Source organism: Leptonychotes weddellii, chromosome 10 (assembly GCF_054177405.1).
Source record: "Leptonychotes weddellii isolate Sample4059 chromosome 10, ASM5417740v2, whole genome shotgun sequence".
Lineage (NCBI taxonomy): Eukaryota > Metazoa > Chordata > Mammalia > Carnivora > Phocidae > Leptonychotes > Leptonychotes weddellii.
Window position 1 is genome coordinate 115990105 of NC_138378.1, and position 12782 is coordinate 116002886.

At 55.2% G+C, this 12782-nt stretch overlaps 1 protein-coding gene and 1 long non-coding RNA gene across 2 annotated transcripts; one reads left to right on the forward strand and one right to left on the reverse strand.

Moving 5' to 3' along the window:
* Nucleotides 1–1832: 1832 nt before the first annotated feature.
* CIMIP5 (ciliary microtubule inner protein 5) lies at nucleotides 1833–8705 on the reverse strand. Its single transcript, XM_006750907.2, has 3 exons — nucleotides 8432–8705; nucleotides 4639–4678; nucleotides 1833–2842 (listed from the first exon to the last, which is right to left on the reverse strand). Exons 1-3 carry the CDS (start codon nucleotides 8680–8682, stop codon nucleotides 2651–2653), a joined length of 483 nt encoding a protein of 160 aa, XP_006750970.1. The 5' UTR covers nucleotides 8683–8705; the 3' UTR covers nucleotides 1833–2650.
* A 492-nt stretch (nucleotides 8706–9197) lies between these two features.
* LOC115938472 (uncharacterized) lies at nucleotides 9198–11059 on the forward strand. The gene is made up of 2 exons (XR_004073574.2): nucleotides 9198–9546; nucleotides 9795–11059. It is a non-coding gene; the product is annotated as an uncharacterized LOC115938472 (long non-coding RNA).
* Nucleotides 11060–12782: the final 1723 nt, after the last annotated feature.

The window sequence follows — 12782 nt, forward strand, 5'->3', positions numbered from 1 at the left end:
GGGAAGGGAAGGTATGGCCGGCTGGTAGTGAGGAGGGGTCTCCCGGGACGATGCCATGCGCAGGTGGGCTGCAGAGTGCAGACGGAGGCTATTCTCAAGGGCTGTCTGCTCAGTGCTAGTCTCCTGGCTGCTCTCCGGCCTTGGAGCCCTTCCTGGCAGTGTCTGTCCCATCGAGCAGAAAGCCCCTCCCTTCCCCACCTCCCTAGCTTTTCCTCAAGGACCAGGTCGGTGGCTCCTTCTGCAGGAGGACTTCCTCCCTGAGCCCCCTAGCTGGGGGATCTGCCCTCTCAACTCCCACAGATGAGCCTTCTGTCTCTCAGGCTGAGAGCTCCTGATCCGCAGCCCCACGGTGGGGTCAGGCACAAGCTGGAGCAGGAACTTGTCCAAGGAGCTTGTCCAAGTCTGGGTAGGACCAGTCCGGGACCCGTGCAGTCAAGGACTTGATCCGCATGCAGCTGGAGACCCAGAGCTCTATGCCAGGTGTTATTTTAAGCCATGTACAGAAAACTATTGCCCAAAGCTACTCATGCCATTAGTCAGGTCCTCTGCATCATAGTTGGGATTATTACTCAGCCAACATTTGCCTTCTGACCCTCCTGCCGTGGGCAAGGTATGCTTTCTTGCCCTGGTGAGGCTGGGGTTGGCCATGTGACTTGTTCGGCCAGTAAAAGGCTAGCGGGTGTGCCCTTGCAGAAGCTTTGCATGGTTTGGTTTGGCTCTTGGGCTCTGCTGATGTGCCACGAGAACGTGCCCCGGGAAGCTGTTGGTCCAGGGCAATGAGAGACATATGGACAGACTTGGACTCAGCCTGAAGCTTGGGGCCAAGTCCATGCAGACCCGTGAGCAAGAAATGGAGTGGTGTGTCACACAGCGTGACAACAGCCCGCGAATGCACTCTGTAAACCGGCCTGGTTCAGTACTCACTGCATGCTTGCACGCCCACAGATAGACCGCTGAGCTGGTGACATCCTGGGAATCAGTCTCTCTGCCCCCATTTTACAGCCGTGAAGACTGAGGCCCGGAGAGAAGAATTCAGTATGGTGAGTCAGGCGTTGAGTCTGGCTCTTCACTAGCTGTGGGACCCTGGCCAGACTGAATGAGGGCTTCAGCTTAGTTTCCAAATCTCTCAAATGGTGACAATAACCCTTACAAGAGACCATTCAGGTAATGTGCCAAGTACAGAGTCTGTGCTCAATAGTCGCATTGTCTGTAGGTGGCTCTGCTCCCGGGGAGTGGCAGAACCCACACCTGTCCCTGGGCTTCCTACCCTCCCTCCAGACACAGGCAGAGAAGCTCTGGATGATTCCCTCTGGTCTGCATGGGCTCCGCCACCAGCATCTGCATTTAACCTCGACTTTTTCTACCTCCTGGGAGTTCCCAGAATATCTCTTGCTTCCACCCTCTCTCTCAAATGGAAATAAGACCCCATCTGGATCCCAGGCACCCTGCTCCCCTTTCTTGCTGTGGCTGAGCCCAGGCGCAGCCCCCTCATGGCCTCCCCAGAGCACAGAGGGCGTGGAGTGGGTCTGGGTCACAGGTCCCCAGGGGCGGCCGGCAGGACCTCAGCTCGGTGGGCTCCTCCCGGCTTGGCTCCGACCTCACTGTGACCACCCAGAACATCACACAGTAACGAAGGAGATGGAGAGACTGACCCGAGGGCCGACCTCCCAGCAGCCCCTGTGTGAGGACCCACATCTTCCCTGCATCGTTCACCGGGATGCTACTCTCCCTCCCAAGAGAAGGGTGTCCCCGGCAAACACACCCTCATACCATGGTCCAGGCACTGCTCTGAACGGTTACACATGGTAGCCCATGTCATCTCCACGACAACCTTCTAGAATCAGTACTTTTATTATTTCTGTACGTGGTAGGCAGAAAAATAATCCACCAAAGACGCCCCTGTCCTAATCCTCGGGGCTTGGGAATATGTTACCTTACACGCAAAAGGGGTTTTGCATCCTGGTGAAATTGAGAACTGTGAGATGGAGAGATTATCCTGGATGTCTTAAAAGATGGAGGGTAGGAGGCAGAGAAAGAGAGAGAGGTTTGGAGATTGGAGATGCTACTGTTCTGCTTTCAGAGATGAGGCAGCCACGGTCCGAGGAATGTGGGCAACCTCTCTCGAGAAGCTGGAAAAGGCGAGGAGTCCGATGCCTTTAGCCTCCAGAAAGAAACGCAGCCCTCGCACACCTTGCTTTCAGTCCGGCGAGACCCACTTTGGATTTCTGACCTCCAGTGCTGTAAGATAGGACGTACGTGCTCTTTGCAGCCCCTTGGTGAGTGGCCACTGTGATGGTGGCAAAAGGAAACAAGTCTGTCTGGGGCGGGGGGATGGCGGCACAGAGGGTTCGAACAACCTGCCCAGCGTCACACAGCCGCTCAGAGTCAGGAGCACGATTTGAACCCAGGCCGTCCGCTCGTGACCACAGACGCAGGGCTGCCTCTCACGGGTCCCGAGAGGGAGTCCCCAGCCCTGCCGGGTCCAAGACCAGGGGCAAGCTCCTGGAGTCCTTCTAACCTCATGAGTGAAAACGGGCCAGTGGAGCCCTTGGCAAGGCTGTGCGGGGGCCCGGAGAGAAGGCAAGCCCGGCGGACGCGTGTGGGCCGTTGACGGGGGCCGAGGGGCCGCCCCCACACCCACCTCCGCCTCCTACACCGGCTGCAGCTCGGCTTCCAGCTTCTTCTTCCGGACTCCGTCCACAAAGAAGAAGTCCATGCCGATGAGGGTTTGCCCCAGGGGCGTGTCCACCCTGCTGCCCACCACCTGGTTCGTGGAGTTGGGGACCGTGTCGGAGAAGAGAGGCACATTCTCCAGCAGCTGCACAGGCTCCTTCTTGTTGCCCTGAAGAGAGGGGACAGGTGGTGTCACAAGCTGCCCGGAACAGGGGAGAGGCGTGCACGCGGCCAGGCCCTCAGCAGGGACGGGAGGGGAAGGGGGCAGGTGGCCTCTGCAGGCACCACCCCCCAGCTGCCTGAAATGCCACACGCCCCGGACCCAGCTGCTCAGACCCCTCAGTCACTGTCCCCACCCCCGAGGCAGCCCGGGCTCCCTCTCTAACTCCTGGTTTTGAACTTTATCTTAGTAAGACCGTGGCTCCTTTCTCTCAGGGACGTGTTTTCGAGGTTCGTGCACGTTTTTGCGTGTGGCTACAACTCCTTCGTTGTCCTTGCCACCCGTTACGCGCCCTCGTGTGGCTTGTGCGAACATTCCACGTTACGTACCCACCCCGCCACAGATGGCATTTGGGTCTGTTCCCGGCCTGGGGGTCTGAACATTCGCGCACATGGCTGGAAGGTGAATGAGTGAGTTACTGCGTGAGCTGAGAAGAATCTGATGAGCCCTCGTGTCAGGTGCACTCGGGGCTACCCTGGGGCAAATAGGGGCTACAGGACCAGCGAAGGAACAGAAGGAACAGGATCCGCGCTTTCCCCTGGGAAATTCCGGGCCGAGGGGGCCCCACACCTTTGGGCGTGATGCAGGTGTCGTGGTCAAGTTGCTAATCCCTAGCCCTTGGCAGGGGGACTCTGTAGGCTGGAAGCCCAGGCCGGGAGCTCAGTGTAGGATTTCAGGTCTCATGAACGACATCTTCTATCCCAGGGCAGGCAGCAAGCCCACGGGCTGGGAAGGCAGACGTTAAACCTTCCCCTAAAGCTGGCAAGGCGTGGCCACTGCCTGGGATGACTTGGCACGCTGCTCATTTTCCAGGTTGGTTCTTTGACAGTTCTTACAGCCGGATTCATCCAACATTCGGTCGTTTATCCAACATCAACTGAGTGCTAAATATTTGCTAGGTGCTGGGGGGTAGGGCACGGCTGGTGAGTGGGGTACAGCGGTGAAGCTGGTTTTGTCCTTTCTCTTAGGGAGCCCACAGCCTGCTGAAATGGATCACTGGAACATGACAGGCTATATCAAAGGAGTCGGTTGGATATGCTGGCGAGTAAAGAACAGAGGGATCTGACCGAGCCTGCTCAGGAAGGAGAGATTTCTAGAAGGACGCACTTGAGTGATGAATAAGAGTCCACCAGACTGACAAGGTGGGGAGGGCATTTCAGGCAGGGGGAGAGCATGCTCGAAGGTGTGGCTAAAAAAGCATGTAGGTCAGCGTGGGGAGGCAGGCAAGCTTAGATCATGGGAAGCGTTGTGAGCCACCCTGAAAAGTGCAGGTGTATTGAAGGATTTTAAGCAGGGGAGAGATATGGTCAGTTTTGTGGTTTAAGAAAGTTGTCCTGGTAGCAATGTGGAGTCGGATTGGAGGTGGTGATATTAGAAGCAGGGAATTCGTTTCCAACGTATGTTCCCCCAAGCTCATCTCCACATGGGGCACCCCCCCACACACATCACTCAGGACACATGGCTGACATCCTCATACGGGGGAAAACATTACCAGAAGCAGACACCTATCATTTCCAGTTGGTTCATCTTAATAAAATCTAGAAACATTGGGGAGAACTAATATCTAAATGCTCTGAGCATTTTTTTTTCCCCCAGACCCTGAGTTTCTTGACACAAGACAGTATATATTTTTTTGTCTCTGTCCATTCCAGCATCCAGCACCCAGTAGGTCCTCCATAAACGTTAGATGAATGAGCACACATGCCCAGTGCAAGTGTGCATGTCAGGAACGTCGTTGGCCTTACCAGGGGGTCATAGTCTTTCAGGAAACTCCAGTGCTGAGCCCTGAAAAGGAAAACACGTGGGCAGTGACATATCATCCCATGACATTTTTTAACAAATGGCTTTCACTGTGTCAGGTGAACGAGTCAATGTCGCCGACGCATTTATGACGTCACAGGGGAACTAAAGTCATCCAGTGAAACAAACACCCCAAACCAACCAAGTATTTATAGTGTGGCCTCCACACCGAGCAAATATCTCAAGGATTAGTGACGTTTCCCGGAGTGGGATGTGTGGTACCAGAGGAGGTGGCCTGTGATGGGGAACGCAGAGCTGCGAGCCCACTGTGTGCGTCTGCATTTTCAGAGCCACGTGGGAGCCCTCAAGTGTTTTGTGAAGAAAAACCTCACTTTTTTTTGTAGCCTCTCAGTGTGCACAGCAGAGGACAGTGGGGACAGGGCAGGAGACCGGGACAGTGACAACGAGAAGGGCATTTTACCTGTGCTGCTAATTTAACTCTTATTTTATTCTGTTTTTAAGAAGTTGAACAATTCTGTGAGACTTAAAATAAAAACAGGCTTCTCTGCCCCAATCCTCATAGCCCCCGAACCCTACAGCGTCTGGTCACGTTTCCAGCCCTTTTGCTGTTTCTTTGGGCCCATCATGGAATGATAAATCCAGGTTGCCATTTCTTGGGTTTTTGAAACTAAACATATCTGTGGACTTTCTATTATGGGAGATTATGAGTTAGCTTTCTTGCCCCTTTTCCCTTTCCTCATTTCTTCCAAAATTATTGTATTATGGATTTGGGCTGAACTGATATGTATTGTTTATATCTTTAGGATTCTGTAAATACTGTTCACTGAGCAACTATCTAGGATCATGGGATCCCCTTCCCTTCCTTGGACAACTTGGAATTTTTTTCTAGGGTTTATAATCCCCCTGGTTTTCTTAGCTTTCTGTGGACAGATCACTGATTCCAAACTCTCCAACAAAATTGTAAAGCCCTCCCTGTGTGATCTTCCACACAGTCAAAGGCAACAGGTAATCCACCGGCTCATTCACATTTGTTCTCTAGAGGCCACTGTCTGGGAGACGGGGTCGCCCTGCTCCCACGAGGGTTGCTGCCCAGGACCCGCTCCTGCCGTCCTGACCTCCCCTCGGGGGTCCCCTCTTTCGGGGTCCCGGGCCTTCCTTTCTTGTGTACTCTCCTGTTGTGGAGCACATCCTCCAGAGTCGGTGCATGCGTGCATTTCTTCGGTTCTAGAAAATTCTCGAGCACTTTCCCCCTCCAAAATTTCATCTCTCCCCGCCTCCCCTTGGGGAGCTCTGTTGATAGGTATGTTGGATCTTCTTGCTCTGTTCTCTGGGGTTCTAATTCTTCTTCCATGTGTTCCCCCTCCTTGTCTTTCCGAGTAATTGTGATGAATCTGAGTTTATGAATGCGCACTTCAGTTGTGTTTTGTATTTCAACGTTACAGATTTTTTTTTCTAGAGGTTGTTTTTGGTTCTTTTGCAAGTTGCCTTATTGTTCCGTGCTCAGACTTTGAGCGGAGCTCTCTGTCTTTAGCCTACCCTCCTGAGACGTTGGGAACCTCCCCACCTGACCCTTCCTGGGGCCCTGTTCCCTCATCTGCTTCCCCTCTGCAGTTGACCCTCGCGTCCCCCCCGGCCCGTTCATCTCCTCCCATCCTCCCCAAGTGTCCTGACCCTCCCACCCACCCTCACCCCCTCTTCTGTCATGTGGGAGCCATGTTTCAATAGCTTTGGTTTTGAATTGACAGAAGGCAGGGACCTTGACCTCAGAGCCACACTAAGACTTAGCGAGAGCCAGCGAGGTATGAGGTGGGAACACCTGGTCCCTGTCCTCGCTCTGCTTGCTGCCTGCTTTGCGGGCTCTGTGGCCCTGAACGAGGTCACTGTGTTCTTGGGCCCTCAGTTTCTCTATCCAGAAAAACCTCAGGAGAGGGGTTTACGGAGCACATCTCAGGCGCCGTAAGACCTGATTTCAAAGACTTGGTACAAAGAAGAATGTCAAATTATCTCAATACTTTTAAAAATATTGACTACATGCCCCAAAGATAATATTTTGGATAAGATACACCATTAAAATGGATTTCACTAGTTTCCCGTTATATACATATATTTTAAGGCTGCTTCTAGAATATGGAAGATTTCAGATGTGGCTCATACTGTATTTCTGTGGGGAGCGCGGCTCTGGATTTCCCTAAACTCTTCGTCTTGGGGTCTGGGACCCCTTTCTTCTCTGGCAGCTTCTCTCGGTCTCCTGGCTACTTGCCGTCCGGTGACTGTTGCTGGCTGTGTGCTGCCACCTGCTCTCGGGGAGCCCTTCCCGGGGAGCGTGGGTTCTTCCTCGCTCGTGAGCAGATCCACGTGTCATAAAGTTCACCCTTGCAGAGGGTCTGGTCCAGTGGTTTCCAGTATATTCAGAGCCCTGCACCATCACCGCTCTTTTTGTCACCCCCAGGAGAAACGCCCTGTCCCTCAGCGGTCACGTCCGCTCTCCCCTCCACGCCTGGCCGCCTCTCTGCTTTTCATCCCTGTGGGGCCAGTGTCCAGCTCCTGATTCCTGCCACTCCGCGGCCTCCTGGGCGGCCACCCGGATGTGTCCGGCCTTGAACACCCCACCAGCTCTCGCATCTTCACCCCGGAGCCGCAGTTCACCCAGGGATGAACCCCTGGATCATCCCACTAACGATCCAGGCTGGAGGTCCGGCCCCCTGACACCTCCTCCCCGCGCCCACATCCGCTCAGCTCCCGGGTCCTCCTGCGCAGATCACCCCGCACCAGAGAGCCCTGTCCTCGTGAACGTCCCCCCATGCACCCCACGTACACCCCACGTATACACCGCCCACTGCACGCACCCTACTCATAACCCACACCCAGCACACATGCACACACCCCCACAGCCCCACTCTCTACACCAACACCGCACCCACACCCCACACCCCACACACATTCTCACTCCAATCCATCAACAATTGTTGGAATTCTACCATAAAAACATTCCTTGAATTTTTCCCAGATCTTTGGCTAGATCACATCATGCTCTTCCTTAAAACCCTTGATGGTGTCTCATTACATTTAAAAATATGATCTTTTACAGTATATGAGACGTTCCTCCTACTGCTTATCTTGAGGCTCCCGTCCCCTCACTGACGGCCTCGGCCACAGACAGTCTTTGTTTTGTTTTGTTTTGTTTTGTTTTGTTTTGTTTTGAAATACACCAAACTCTTCTTGGCCCCTTCTCAGATTTCAGGGCTCCGCCTCCTCGGAGAGGCCTCTGTAAAAAGAAGGCGCCCACCCTCCCCTCACTCCCTGACACTCATCACACTGTACTTCGTCTCTCTGCTTGCTTTTTGGCTGCCCTGTCCTGAGAATGGAGGCTCCAAGGAGCCGGGTTTAGGGCTGTCTTGTCCCTCATTACAGCCTGACGGGGCGGCTCTCCTAGGAATGTCTGGATTGAATGAATGCATGAAGGGATGTCTCTCTCCTGGGTCAGAGGGCCAGGGCGTCCCAAACCCCCAATGCTGTCATGACTTCCTGGCCAGCCCACAGCGCTATCCCAGGAGCTCCAGCTGGAGAGATTATTCCAAAGGCAGATGGGACCCCAGAGTGAAGGAGGGGGGTCACCTGGCCCCTGCCCACCTCTCCCTCCCACCCTCTAGGTTCCGGTCTGGCCCAGAGCACTTTTCCATCAACACCATTTGCCTGGCTTACTCCTTCTCATGGGTCTCTCTGCTTCCAGAACCTTCCTAGACCCTGAATTAGCTGGGGCTCAGGCAGGGCACTCACCAGCGCTGTTGGCCCCTCCTCTCGGCCTCCAAGAGCTCCCTCCACAGCTGGTCCTGCTGCACACCATTAGTTCCCAGGGCCAAGTGCTCTGCTTCTGGGGCCTGGGGGGTTTGGCGATTGCCGGCGAGACCCCTGCCCACCACAGGGCCAGCCCGGGCCGTGGAGGAGTCTAAGGCTGACAGCCTGGTTGAGGGCAGCTGGTACCCAGCTGATGTGCTTCTCCGGAACCCAGGGGTGGGGTGGATCCCCATGTGTGTGTGTGTGTGTGTGTGTGTGTGTGGCAGAGAGACAGAGAAATAGAGAAATTGAGAGAGACGGAGAGAGAGAGAGAGGCTCCTGTCTGAGCTCGGACCTCTCCTGGGACCCCCTCCACTCCTAACTCCAGGAAAGCCTGAGCAGGGGTCCCCCTCACTGGCCCTCTAGACCCCAAGCTCAGAGTGGCTGATGCGGGCTGGGGAGAGCACTTGAGCCTAGCTGTGTTTTGAGCTTCTGCCTGTGTTGACTGTTGCCCGGGGGACAGGGCAGCTCCCAAGTGTGTGTGTGACATCTGAACCCCGAGGGGGGGGTTGGAGAGAGTTTCTGCGTCGGTGCCAGGCCCAGCTCAGCTGCCCCTCAGCTCTGACCCCTGGCCCCCTGGCTGGAGACCTCAAAACAGCATGGAGGATGGGGGAGCGACCAAAGCCCGGATTTCTGGGGCAGTAAGAAAAGACAGGATGCAGGGGGGGTGGGGGGGGTTGGGGGTTGGGGCTCATCCTCCAATTGCCACATGACCTTGAGCAGTCCCTGTCCTCCTGGGGCCTGTGAACTGACAATAGTCATCCTTCCAGCTCCCCCGCAGAGGCGCAGATGCGGGGCTCCCGCGAGAAGGCGGATGGAGGTGCTTTGTGAGCTCCAGAGTGGATGCCGGCCGATGCTCGGCTGCCGGAGGGGTTCTGAGCAGTGGCCGGCAAGGGAAAATCAGTGACACTGTGCAGTTACTACCTGTTCTACCCGCATCAGCCTGGAGGGCTTACAAAGCACCATCCTTCATCTCGCTGAACCCGGGTCCTCCAAGACAGGCGTTTCCAGCCCCATTCTACCTCGGAGGGAACTGAGGTCCTCACCAGCAGGATTAAGTGAGTGTCCAAGGTCCCCCGGTTACTCGCTGAGGCTTGGCCTTGTCTTTAGATCCTCTGAAGCAAACAAGGAGAACCCGGTGGGGAGGTGGAGTCGTGTTCTGAGCCTTCGGCCGCGATTCTGCTCTGACCCAGTGCGGCCCACGTCGCTCTGTGGCTCCAGGCCCCCCTCCCTCATGGCTTCTGCCCCCAGCACCGGGCACTTCCAGCCCTCCCGGCTTCTGAATGCCTCCTGTATGTGTGGGCAGATGCACGGCTCTTTCCTTGAAACTTCCTGTGGACCGATCCGCTGGGCGTGGTGCTCCCTTCTCTGCGCAGCTGGGAAACAGACCCCCGGACAACACAGCGCCGACAAAGCCATACTCCCTGGAGGTTTGCCCGGCGCCCCTGGGGTGTGGGGACGAGTTCAGCCAACGACCCGAGCTCGCACTGGAGATTCTGCTTTCAAGCAAGAGGTGCCCCAAGGAGTGAAGAGGGGAAGAGGATTTGCCAGGTGGAAAAATTGGGGCGAGTAGGAAAAGCGTGGATGCAGGAGGGAGCACTGGTATTGGGGGGCTGTCGGGGGAGAGGCGAGGTCTGAGACTGGCCAACAGGGCCCCGGGCACAGGGCTGGCCCGATCTGTGCCTGCAGTTAGTGCACAAGGGAAAGAACGAGAAGCCGCAGGAAAGAGCAAGAGGCAGGGGAGTACCATTGCTATGGCCCAGGTGAGCGGTGGGGAAGCCTGGAGTGGAGATGGGGTGACGGCCACCAGCACTTGCCTGAGGAGGAGGCCGAGTGATGTGACCTTCTGGGACATCAGTCCAAAAGCAGAGGTGGTGGGGCCGGTGGGGGCTGTCTTTCCTCTCTCCTGGGTTCTTCCTCCAGAGCTGGGCCAGGTGGGCTGGCATTCCATGACCTTGATGTTTTCCCGGTAAAGACGGGCTGGGTGAACGCCCAGAGCCCAGAAGCAGGCTGCCCCGGTGGTGGTTCTCTCTTCGGTGGCTGTGCCCCCAGCACAGCCAGGACAGGTCTCTACCTTGCCGAGGGGTGGCAGCTCTGGCCTCCTCGAACATCTAGAAGAGGTCCCATGAGAGTGTGTACAGAAGGCAGTTGACTGCTGCATGGGACACCTCTTGTAAGGTCAACTGCAGGCTGAGGCTTGGAGCAGCCTGGAACAGCCTGGAACAGCCATGGCGTTTGCCCAGATACCTTGGCCCAGGTCCCCTGGCCACATGGTCCAGAGACAAGGAAGAAGACCAAAAAGGCCAGCTGGGGCATCCAGGATGACCAAGTGCCTGATGTATGTGAGGCTGAAGACTTCTGTGGGGGGTTGGTCTTTAATTTAGAAGCCATTTCAGACTGGCAGATGGTAGAGGGATAGATAGAAATGTGACAAAGCAAATACAACAAAATGTTAATTGTAGAATCTAGGTCATGGGTATATGGGTGTTCACTGAACCCTTTTTTCACCGTTTCTGTATGTTTGAAATTTTTCAAAATAAAATGTTGTGGGGAGAAAGACTTCACCTGCCAGTCCAGCTTGAACACATTCTGTTTCCTCAGTCACTGAGCCGGAAAAGTGTCCAGATCCACTCTGGGTGGGTCTCCCTAAGCCCAGCCTGGGGGACCCCCCCCCCACAAAGGGAATCAGGACACTGGGTTCCAGTCCCAGCTCTGCCAGTGACTTGCTGGGTGTCCTTGAGCAAGTCATTGCCTCTTCCACACCCCACACCTTGAGATGTAACTTTATATACAACCTTCCAGGACAGGACAAAAATCCCTGGATTTGGGGGTTGCTGGAGCTGTATTTTAATGGATTGCTCCCAACCCCAAGAAGGACTTTAACGTAGGTCCTGGTAGAACCTTACAGCCTGGGCTCTGGTGTGCAGCGACTCGCGGGGCCCCCGTGGGCCAGGTGGCAGCAACTTGGGAGAATTCGCCAAGCTGAGTGAGGCTCCGCCCCGCGGGGCAGGTGTGGGTGGGGTTTGTTCGAGGAGCCACGCCAACCGCCTGTAGACCCTGCCCCTTTCCGAGTTGGCCGGCGGAGGGCGGCGGGCGGCGGGCGGCGGGCGGCGGGCGGCGGGCGGACGGCGGGTCCCTCCCGCTGCAGGGCAGGGCCGAGGAGCCGCGGGGAGCCGGTCCAGCAGGTGTGACGTTGCTGAGCAGAGTTGGGAGCAAGCAGAAATGGGGGTCAGCAGATGAGAGGCAGGAATGGGGTGCAGGGAGAGGCGGGGCTCCGGGAAGGCAGGGGCTGCGGTGGGGCAAGTATTTGCTTGTCTAGTTTAGGCTTCCCTCCTGTCCCCTAGATCTCCCCTTCCCAGATGAAAAATTTGGCTTAACACCAACCTCCGTTGCCCCCATGCACACACCCTAAAGGCTTTATAAAAGGTGGTGAAAGCCGAAGGATTCAGGGCCATCGTTCACACTTTTTTTTTTTTTAAGATTTTATTTATTTATTTGAGAGAGAGAGAATGACAGAGAGCACGAGAGGGAAGAGGGTCAGAGGGAGAAGCAGACCCCCCGCTGAGCAGGGAGCCCGATGTGGGACTCAATCCCAGGACTCCAGGATCATGACCTGAGCCGAAGGCAGTCGCTTAACCAATTGAGCCACCCAGGCGCCCCCATCGTTCACACTTTTTCAGCTGCTCCTACCGAGTCCCCAGAAAGTTCTGCGATGAAAACAGTAGCATTCAAGGTAATTTATGTGTGGAGAAATCCACACCCCCTTGTCATCCCAGCCATTTTCACTTTAACAGTCACTTTTGATCCTACTGTTTGTTAGTTCTTTGCTGTCAGTTTGCCCACCATTTTGTACTCAGCTTTAAAAAATTTAACACCAGAAACATCTTTTCATGTCTTTCTTCATAATCTTTATACTTCTCACTTTGATCAGTTTCTTAGGATCGGTGTGTCGTAATATACTTGGTCACTTTCCCTGTTCTTAGACATTTACTTTATTTCTGGATTTAGCATTAGCTCTGATGGATATCTTTGTGCCTCTTTCTGTTGCCTTGTTTCAACAGGACATGTTCCCAGAATGGGGTGACCGAGTCAAAGGACACGGACAGTTTCATGACAGCAGCATACAGAGCACGCCTCTCCAGCCAGGCACGAGTGTGTTGACTGTGCTGGTCCCCACCACACCGGGAAGCTGCGTGTCAGGGTCTCTGAGACCACCCCCAAGGTAGACGATTTGCTAGGAGGACTCCCAGGACTCAGCCGACGGTAGTGCTCAGGGCCCTGATTTATTTTGGCC

Coding starts and splice junctions, on each gene's coding strand:
- CIMIP5 (XM_006750907.2), bottom strand. CDS start 8,682: ATGGGGATCCACCCCACCCCTGGGTTCCGGAGAAGCACATCAGCTGGG. Junction 4,679..8,431: donor AGGAGGGGCCAACAGCGCTG/GTGAGTGCCCTG, acceptor TTTCCTTTTCAG/GGCTCAGCACTGGAGTTTCC. Junction 2,843..4,638: donor TGAAAGACTATGACCCCCTG/GTAAGGCCAACG, acceptor CCCTCTCTTCAG/GGCAACAAGAAGGAGCCTGT.